The sequence below is a fragment of the Dipodomys ordii genome, unplaced genomic scaffold (assembly GCF_000151885.1).
Source record: "Dipodomys ordii isolate 6190 unplaced genomic scaffold, Dord_2.0 Scaffold64, whole genome shotgun sequence".
NCBI classification, from domain to species: domain Eukaryota; kingdom Metazoa; phylum Chordata; class Mammalia; order Rodentia; family Heteromyidae; genus Dipodomys; species Dipodomys ordii.
Genome location: NW_012267280.1, coordinates 2008743 through 2019083, shown reverse-complemented (window position 1 = coordinate 2019083; position 10341 = coordinate 2008743). Strand labels below are relative to the sequence as shown.

The window sequence follows — 10341 nt, the reverse complement described above, 5'->3', positions numbered from 1 at the left end:
GTGCGTGTGTGTGCGCGTGCGTGTGCGTGTGCGTGTGCATGCTGTGTCGTGTGCAAGGGGCCGCGGGAGGCGTGCGTGCGTGCGAGGCCGCCTGGTGGCCCGAGTGTGGCGAGCGTGGGACCCGAGCTGGGGGGCGGGGGGGCTCCCCAGCATTGGCTGAGCCGATATTGGGGCTTCCAGAAAGCCTGGGGCTTCTGGGGTGCCGGATTGGAGTTGGAGTTCCTCCTCCCCCTCCCCTAGAGGGGCGGAGGGGGCCGGTCAGGGTTCAGGGAGACGCGGAGGAGGAGGAGGGGGCCTGCCGGGTGTCACCCTGGGCAGCCGCGGTTGGAAGGGCTGGTGGAGCTGGGGGGGCCCTGAGGGGTGCTGCGGAGACTTGGCGGCCCCCACCCCCTGTGATCGCAGGCCCCCCGGGCGGCAGACCGGCCCCCCTCCGCCTGCTCCCTCTGTGACCTCCCCGACGGCTGGCCGAGCATGCCACGTGGCCGCCCAGCCCTGGATCCTCTCCGCCCCCCCCAGCCCCTCCCCCTCAATAAAACTCTGTTTACAACCACCGGCCCCCCAGACTCTGCCTCTGCTCTGTTCCCTGAGGGGTGAGGGCCCCACCCCACCCCAAACCCTGGGTATACCAGTAGTTCACTCCTGTCATCCTAGTCTCGGGAGGCTGAGGTCTGAGGATCCAGGTTCAAAGCCAGCCCACCACCCCGCGGAAGAAATGTCCCAGACACCACTCAGACCTCCAGTTAACCAGTCTGAAGCGGAACTGTGGCTCAAGTGGTAGGGTGCCAGCCTTGAGTGGAAGAAAAGCTAAGGAACAGCGCCCCAGACTTGAATGGAAGCCCCATCACTGGCACTGAAAAGCTAAACAAACAAAAACCAATTGGGCTTGGATATAGCTCAGTGGCAACGTCCCCGGTTCCATCTCCAGTTCCAAAAGAGGAAAAAAATAATCTTCAATCCTGGTGTCAGCCGCTCACATACAATCCTAGCTACTCAGGAGGCTGAGATTTGAGGACCACCGTTCAAAGCCAGCCCAGGCAGACTCAATCTCCAATAAACCACAAGAAAACCAGTGTGGCGCTGTGGCTCTAGTGGTAGAGCGCTAGCCTTGAGCTGAAGAGCTGAGGGACAGCACCCAGGCCCAGAGTTCAAGCCCATGACCAAAAGAGAAAAAATCTAGGGAGTTGGGTGTCACTTGTGCTGGTATACACTTGTGTGGCACCCCAGGGACCTAGGAGGCCCACCCCTCCCCCCCCTTACAGGGTTCACAACCTGGTCTAGGGGAACCTAGAGCTTTATAGTCAATTAAAATCGATTTGACAGCTGGCTGTGCGGGTGTTCACCCTGCAACTCCAGCACCTGGAGGCTGAAGCAGGAGGATCCAAGGCCAACTTGCGCTACCCATGAGCCTCATCGCAATAGCAAACAAAACAAAGGAACAGCCAGGCTCCAGTGGTTCACACTGGTCATCCTAGCACCTTGGGGAACAAAATGGGAGGATCGAGGTTCCAGACCATCTTAAGCAGAAAAGTCCGTGGAACCTTCTTCTCAACCCATCGTGGACATGGTGAAGCTGTGGATCAAATGGTGGTAAGGCGCTAGCCTTGAGCCTAAAAAAAAAAACAGCTCAGGGACTGCACCACAAGACCGGCACATACACAGATTGTGTAAGGAAAAAAGATACAAGGGTACCTGGTAAGAGGTTTGGGGATGGTGGTGGTGGGGTAATCTCTAGATGGACAAGTAAGGGACAGCAGCCTGTGCAAAGGCCCTGAGGCCTGGGGCTAACTTCGAAGAGATGGGTGCGAGGAGAACCAGGGCCTTACAAATAAGCAGAGGGACTTATTCATTTATTTTAGTAAATTATATATAAGAAAATGAGTCCATGCAACTGTCTCTTTCCCCAACCCAAGTCTCCCCTTTACAACAACTCTGTTCTTCCTGCTGCAGGCCTTGAGCAAGTAGAATGGACAGGAAGCTGTGGGGCTGTAAGCCAGCATGCGGTCAGATTTCACTAGAGAGATGGTTCAGGTGTTGTGGCTCCATTTCCCAGCCCTTCCGTCCACCCAGTGTTAGTTACTTGGCCCTCTGGGAGCTGGCCTGTGGCTGTGTTCTGACAACCAGAGGATCACAGTGTAAAGATCCTGGTTCAAAGCCAGCTGGGGCAGATAAATCTGTGAGATTCTTCTCTCCAGTTAACCAGCAAAAAGCCAGAAGTGGAGCTGTGGCTCAGTAGTAGAGTGCTAGCCTTGAGCAGAAAAGCTCAGGGACAGCACACAAGCCCTAAATTCAAACTCCATATAAAAGAGGGGCTGGGAAGGTGGCTCAGTGGTAGAGTGCTTGCCTTGCATGCATGAGGCCCTGGGTTCGGTTCCCCAGCACCACACAAGCAGAAAAACCTGGAAGTGGTGCTGTGGCTCAAGTGGTAGAATGCTCTCCTTGAGCTGAAGAGCTGAGGGACAGCGCCCAGGCCCAGAGTTCAGGTCCCACGACCAACAATAACAACAAAAAAAAAGCATATAAAAAGGAAGAAATCACCACCAACAACAAAATAAAACAGCAAAAGAGGGCCTGGGAGACCAAATCCAGCTGCATTCATGGGGAAACCGAGTCTGAACTATTGGCTTAAGTTCCCAGAGCAACAGAATGGAATTCATCGCAGAGCTTGGATTCATGATTGTTTCTTCCTGAGCCGTTGTTCTAGGGAAACAATAGTGATGTAGCCCATTGAAGACAAGAGATTTTTTTTGGTTTTGTTTTTTGGGTTCTTGCTTTCTCTTCTGGAGTATGTTAGATCTGGCACATAGAAGCATAAGAAATGTTGAAGTGGAGCTGTGGCTCCAGTGATAGAGGGCAAACCTTGAGCAAAGAACCTCAGGGAGCTAGGTGCCCTTGGCTCCTACCTGTCATTCTAGCTACTCAGGAGGCTGAGATCTGAGGATCTCAGTTCAAAGCCAGCTCAGGCAGAAAAGTCCATAAGACTCTTATCTCTAATTAACTACCAGAAAAACATTGGAAGTGGCGCTGTGGCTCAAGTGGTAGAGTGCTAGCCTTGACCTGAAGAGCTGAGGGACAGCACCCAGGCCCTGAGTTCAAGCCCAACTACACACACACACACACACACACACACACACAAAGGTCTGGGAATGTGGCTTAGTGGGAGAGTGCTGGCCTGAACAAAGCCCTGGGTTCGATTCCTCAGTACCACATACACAGAAAAAGCTGGAAGTGGCGCTGTGGCTCAAATAGTAGAATGCTAGCCTTGAGTAAGTTCAAGCCCCAGGACTGGCAAGAAAAAAAAAAAAAGTTGAAAGATGTATGTTACCAGAAATGAGTAGCTGCAAATAGACATAGTACTACCCAACTTTATTCTCTATGTTCCTAAATATTTAGAAAGCACTTGTGGTTTTTGTTTGTTTGCTTGTTTTTGTCAGTCATGGGGCTTGAACTCTGGGCCTGGGCGCTGTCCCTCAGCTCTTCAGCTCAAGGCGAGCACTCTACCACTTGACACACAGTGCCACTTCCAGTTTTCTGGTGGTTCATTAGAGATAAGAGTTTCATGGCCTTTCCTGCCTGGGTTGGCTTTGAACTGTGAGCCTCAGATCTCAGCCTCCTGAGTAGCTAGGATTACAAGTGTGAAACACTGGCACCCTGCTGGGTTTTTTTTCTTTTTCTTTCTTTCTTTCTTTTTTTTTGGGGGTCCGGTCATGGGGCCTGAACTCTGGGCCTGGGCGCTGTCCCTCAGCTCTTCAGCTCAAGGCTAGCGCTCTACCACTTGAGCCACAGCGCCACTTCTGGCTTTTTTCTTTTTGCTTATGTGATGCTGAGGAATCGATCCCAGGGCCTCAGGCATGCAAGGCAAGAGCTCTACCACTGAGCCACCTTCCCAGCCCCTTTTCTTTTTTCTTTTGACAGGACAGAGCTCGAATTTAGTCCTCCTGTTCACTTGGTTGTTAAGGCTGGTGCTCTACCACTTGAGCAACATCTTCACCTGTTTTTGTTTTTTTTAATAATGATAGCTAAAATCTCATGGATGTTTCTGCTTGGGGTGGTTTTGAACTGAGACTCTCTAAATCTAAGTCTCCTCAGTAAACTCGGATGATAGGTGTGAACCACTGATGCCCAGTTTAGAAATGTTTTTAAAAATGCTGTTTCTAGGGCTGGGAAGGTGGCTCAGTGGTAGAGCGCTTGCCTTGCATGCCTGAGGCCCTGGGTTCGATTCCTCAGCACCACATAAGCAAAAAGAAAAAAAAGCCGGAAGTGGCGCTGTGGCTCAAGTGGTAGAGTGCTAGCCTTGAGCTGAAGAGCTGAGGGACAGCGCCCAGGCCCAGAGTTCAGGCCCATGACCCCCCCCAAAAAAATGCTGTTTCTAGGGGCTGGGAATGAGGTTAGTGGTAGAGTATTTGCCTAGCATGCATTAAGCCCCAGGTTAGATTCCTTAGTACCATATACACAGAAAAAGCCTTAAGTGGTGCTGTGGCTCAAGTAGTAGAGTGCTAGGCTTGAGCAAAAGAAGGTCAGGGACAGTGCCCAGACCCTGAGTTCAAACCCCAGGACTGGCAAAAAAAAAAAAAAAAATTTCTAGTTCAGCATTGTGGTTCCTACCTATAATCTGAGATAATCAGGAGGTGGAGAGCTAGAAGATTTCTGTCCAATGTTGTTCTAGGCAAAACAGGAGGTACTACCAGAAAACTACTAAAGCAAAAAAAAAAGGGGGGGACTGGGAATGTGGTTCAAGTGATAGAACACCTATCTAGCAAGCATGAGATCTTGAGTTCAAACCTCAGCACTGCTCTTCTCCCGAAAATAGCTATTTTTGGTTTTTGTCAGTTGTGGATCTTGAACTCAGGGCCTGGGCGCTGTCCCTGTGCTCTTCAGCTCAAGGCTAGCGCCCAACCACTTCAGCCATAGCGCCACTTCTGGTTTTCTAGTGGTTTTATTGGAGATGAGAGTCTCAGGGACACCCCTGCCCGAGCTGGCTTTGAAAGGCGATCTTCGGATCTCAGCCTCCTGAGTAGCTTGGATGACAGGCGTGAGCCACCAGCGCCCAGCCCTTTTTTCTCTCTTGCTTTTTTTTAAAATGTTATTCAAATAAATCCCATCATTGTCCTGAAAGCCTCCTCAGTGAGGTATTCCTGCACTAAAACACTGAGAGGATTACAAACACAAAACTTTTTTAATGAGCTTCCGGATTGTTCCAGTAAGTAACACTTCTGCCCCCTTCCCCTCCTGCCCTGCACCTTTGACCTTTGACTTCTGGGATTTGGGAAGTGGAGACTCAGCCCAGGAGACATTCAGGTGTCCCCCCCCAAAAAAAAACACAAAAATAATAAAAGGTAACAATCTGGGCTTAGAGACCCAAGAAGGAGAGGGCAGAAAGCTTTGCCAGGAAACAGTGTTGCAACCCGGGCTTTCGCTCAGGAATGGGGTGGGGACTTCCTCGTTGACCCTCCCTCCCCCCAGTCCGGACAGGTATAAGGCTGCCAGTCCCAGGCTCCCCAGCCCCAGCAGCTCGGGGAGCCCTGAGAAGACACAGCATGTTGTCCTACAGCCCAGAGCAGAGGTAGGTTCCCAGCCCCCCTCCCCCCCCCCACACCCTGTCCATCCTGGAAGGGCGGGCCTCACCGAGCCACCGGGACATTCCAAGCCCTCCCTCCTGAAGGAGCTGGGACAGATAGAGGCCAGCAGGCAAGGCTGGCCAGCGCCGGCCATGGCCCACGCACGCACGCACGCGCACACACATTCACACCCAAGAGGCGTGTGGGAGAGGATTCCTCCCAGGGACTCTGTGGTCCTAGTGACCTGGGGTTTCATGGGAGATATGGGAAAGCCCAGATTCCATCCCCCTCCCCTTCCCCCAAACCTGCCCTGCCTGCTGCTGCTCAAAGCCAGAGCTCTCTCCCACACCTCCTTCTTTCCCTCCCTCCCTCCCTCCCTCCTTGCGTTCCTTTTTTCCCTTCCTTCCTTCCTCCCCGTTCTCAGCTGTACTGGGGATTAAATTCAGGGCCTGGGCGCTGTCCCTGAGCTTTTCTGCTTATGGCTAGCGCTCTACCACTAGAGCCACAGCATCACTTCTGGCTTTTTGGAGTAGTTTATTGGAGATAAGAGTCTCATGGAGAGGACTGGGAAGGTGGCTCAGTGGTAGAGTGTTTGCCTGGCATGCATGAGACCCTGGGTTCGATTCCTCAGCACCACATAAGCAGAAAAAGCTGGAAGTGGCGCTGTGGCTCAAGTGGTAGAGCGCTAGCCTTGAGCTGAAGAGCTGAGGGACAGTGCCCAGGCCCAGAGTTCAGGCCCCATGACCGACAAAAGTCTCACAGTTTCCTGCCTGGGCTGGCTTCCAATCACGATCCTCAGATCTCAGCCTACTGAGTGGCTAGGATTACAGGTGTGAGCCACAGCACCACTTCCAGGTTCTGTGTGTATGTGGAACCGAGGAATCAAACCCAGGGCTTCCTGCCTGCTAGGCAAGCACTCTGCCACTGAGCCCCCTTCCCAGCCTTCCCCTTCCCCCCTGCCCCAAGGAGACTTCTGTCTTCAATTAACCACCCAAAACTGGAGCAGCTGTGGCTCAACTGGTAGAGCAGCAGCCTTGAGCAAAAAGCTCAGGGACAACGCCTAGGCTCTGGGTTCAAGCCCCAAGACTGACACCAAACAAAAAAGAAAGAAAGAAAAAAAGTAGGAGGTGAAGGGAGTAGGGCTTGCATGTGTGTGCACACGTGTGTGTGTGTGTGTGTGTGTGTGTGTGTGCATGTGCCTACTGAATAAGCTCATTAAGCATCTCTCTCCTGCAGCCCTGAGGGCTGGCATCCCTCCCGAACCCTGTTTCTCCTTGCCCTGTCTGTGGCCTGGGCACAGGGCGCCCTTCCCAGCCCCACAGAGTGCCTCATCGTGTTGTCTGCCAACGGCAGCGCGGTCTCCTGCTTCTCCCCGGCCAGATTCCCCAGCGTTCTCCCTGCTGACACCTTCCACCTGGCTGTGGAGTTCTCCAACCTCACCTTGCTGCCAGCCGCCGCCCTGCAGGGGGTTCGAGGCCTGCAGGAGTTGCATCTCTCTAGCAACCAACTGGAGGCGTTGGAGGCCGAGCTCCTGCAGCCCGTGCCTGGGCTGCGGGTGCTGGATCTCACCCGCAACGCCCTGCGCAGCCTCCCCGAGGGGCTCTTCCACCAGGCCTCTGCCCTCCACACCCTGGTGGTGAAGGAGAATCAGTTGCGAGGCCTACGGGCCTCTTGGCTGCAGGGCCTGAAGGCACTCAGCTTCCTGGATCTGTCTGGGAACGGCCTCCGGGCTCTGCCGCCCGGGCTGCTGGCCAATCTGTCTGCCCTGCGCACGCTTGACCTTGGGGACAACCAGCTGGAGACCTTGCCGCCCGGCCTCCTGCGGGGGCCGCTGGCTTTGGAGCGCCTGCACCTGGAGAGGAACCGGTTGCGCGCCCTGGCGGAGGACCTGCTGTGGCCCCAGCCCAGCCTGCGGTCCCTTTTTCTCCAGGAAAACCGGCTGGCCTCCCTGGAGGCAGGACTCTTCCAAGGCCTGCAAGGGCTGGACATGTTAGATCTGTCCAATAACTCGCTGAGCAGCCTTCCCAGAGGTCTCTGCGCGCCCCTAGGGAGGCCGGCAGTCCGGGACATGGAAGACGGCTTCGATTTCTCCCACAACCCCTGGCTCTGCGGCCCCAACCTGCATGACTTCTACCTCTGGCTGCTGGACAATCAACACAAGATGTTCTCCAGAGAGGACACACGGTGTGCCCAGCCGGAGGCCTTGAAGGGAAAGCCGCTCCTGGAGGTGGCCAGCTCCCAGGGAGGCCTGGAGCTGGGGTGGGCGTGGGAGAACCCCATGTAGCACCTTTGTTTCCCCCCCCTTTGCTTCCTTCAAGGGCCTGATTCCAGTCTCCCACTGCTCCTGGGGTTCCCTGTCAGCCAAACTCCCCAAACCTGCCCCTGGCTGCCCAGTCCCCTGTGTGTTTATTCTCTGGCTAGGGCTTCTTTTCCTGCCTGCCATTTTCCATCTTTTGTCCCCTGCTTGCCCCCCCAGATCCTTCGTCCCTCCCGCTGGCTGAGTCCTGGCCACACCAGGGAGGTGTTTTTGTTTGTTTGTTTTCTGTCAGTCCTGGGGCCTGAACTCTGGACCTGGGCACTGTCCCTCGGCTCTTCAGCTCAAGGCGAGCGCTCTACCATTTGAGCCACAGCGCCACTTCTGGTTTTCTGGTGGTTTTTTAGAGATAAGAGTCTCACGGACTTTGTTGCCCAGGCTGGCTTTGAACTGTGAACCTCAGATCTCAGCCTCCTGAGTAGCTAGGATGACAGGCGTGAGCTACCAGCGCCCGGCATGTTTGTTTTTTAATCTACCTTCATTGTCCTGGGGACTCTGGGAGGGCTAAGCCTAGAACCCTGGTTCCTCTCAACAGACTCTGCCCCAGATGGTTAATAAATAACTATGGAACAAAATCTAACTGGTCTGTGTCCAGATGTGGCTTCATCTTGAAAGTAGGCATGGTCCAGTGCCAGCAGCTCATACCTATCATCGTAACTACTCAGGAGGCTGAGAATGGAGGACCAAGGCTCAAAGCTTATCACCAAAGAACCAGCTAAAAGCTGGAAGTGGAGCTGTGGCTCAAGGGGTACAGTACCAGCCTGAGTTAGTTCAAGCCCTGGGACCAGCACACACACGCGCACACACACACACACACACACACACACACAGGGAAAAAAAAAGGAAAGAAGAAAGGCAGGCATCAGAGGAGGGATGAGGAGTTGAGACCCAAAAGCCTTCATTGTTCCCAAGTAGATGGCTTGTCCTTAGGATGGGTTGTCATTGGCTCCTTCCCTCCCTCCCTCCTTCCTCCCTCCCTCTCCCCCCCACCCTCCTGGGGCTGAGCTGGAAATAAAACCCTGCTCATTGCCGGGTGTCATTTTCCCTGTGGACTCCTGCCAGCCCTTGTGTCCCAGATCGCACAGGCAGGTCTCCGCCGTGTCACATTGGGCTGCTCTGGCCCAGGGCGCCTGCTCAGGGTACACCCCAGGGGCTGGAGGGAACTGAAGGCCTGGGCAGAACTGGGGGGTTGAGTCCTCACAGCTCAGATCTGGGAACCCTTGTCCATGCAGAGTTGGGCATGGGAGGCTGGAGTGAGGTTTCGGGGACTCTGAGTTATTTGGGGGTTGCCTAGGTTCAGCCCCCTAAAAAAAAAGGATCATGTTATGTCCAGGTCAAAAGCCTGTGGTCTGGAGACAATCAAGCTGGATTCGTATTAGATAGTTACAAAGCCAGGACAACTGGTTTCAGGTTTTGTGGAGGGACAGGGGTACTGGGATTTGAACTCAAAGCCTGGTGCTCATTGGGCTTCCTTGTTCATGGCTAAATGTTTTACCACCGGAGCAACACCTCCAGTCCAGCTTTTCACTGGTTATTTTGGAGTTCGGGGGGACCCCTAGAAATTTTCTGCTTGGGCTGGCCTTGAACCCTGATCCTGCAGATCTCAGCCTTCTGGGTAGCTAGGATTAAAGGCGGGAATCTCCTGAATCTGTCTGGTTTAAGCATTTGAACTCTATTTTGCTCATTTGTAAAAATGAGAGAAAGGGCTGGGCTGGCTCCTGGCTTTCAATAGCAGATTTACGAGATGAAAGAAGCCAGGCATTGGTGGCTCACGCCTGTCATCCCAGCTACTCAGGAGGCTGAGATTGGAGGATCACAGTTCAAAGCCAGCCCTGGCAGGAAAGTCTATGAGACTCTTATCTCCAAGGAATCACCAGAAAATTGGAAATGGAGCTGTGGCTTAAAGTGGTAGGGCGCCCGCCTGCCTTGAGCTGAAGAGCTGAGGGACAGCACCCAGGCCCAGAGTTCAAGCCCCACAACGGACAAAAAAACAAAAAACAAATACAGGGCGGGGAAGGTGGCTCAGTGGTCGAGTGCTTGCCTAGCATGCATGAAGCCCTGGGTTCGATTCCTAAGTACCACATACACAGAAAAAGCCAGAAATGGCGCTGTGGTGCAAGTGGTAGAGCGCTAGCCTTGAGCCAAAGAAGCTCAGGGACAGTGCCAGGCCCTGAGTTCAAGCCCCAGGACAGGCACAAAAGAAAAAAAAAAGGTGTGTGTGTGTGTGGAAAGTGACTTGCCCAGGGTCGTTCGGCCAGGCGTTGGGGGGTGCGGGGGGGGCTGCCTGGGGAGTCATTCACATCAAGTAATTTAGTCCTGGGGCATCGAGCGTCGCGGGGTTGGTATGGAAACCGCGGAGCCAGGACCCAGCCGGGCAGGACCCTAAAGCTCCGCCCACCGGGAACACACCCCCTCCGGAGCCTTCCTCTCATTGGTCAGTCCTCGAAAAGGTTCCCGCCCTCTCCCCCACCC

At 54.1% G+C, this 10341-nt stretch overlaps 1 protein-coding gene across 1 annotated transcript; it reads left to right on the top strand.

The window, feature by feature from the left end:
- The first annotated feature begins 5495 nt into the window (after positions 1 to 5495).
- Lrg1 (leucine-rich alpha-2-glycoprotein 1) lies at positions 5496 to 8147 on the top strand. Its single transcript, XM_013022606.1, has 2 exons — positions 5496 to 5560; positions 6792 to 8147. Exons 1-2 carry the CDS (start codon positions 5535 to 5537, stop codon positions 7837 to 7839), a joined length of 1074 nt encoding a protein of 357 aa, XP_012878060.1. The 5' UTR covers positions 5496 to 5534; the 3' UTR covers positions 7840 to 8147.
- Positions 8148 to 10341: the final 2194 nt, after the last annotated feature.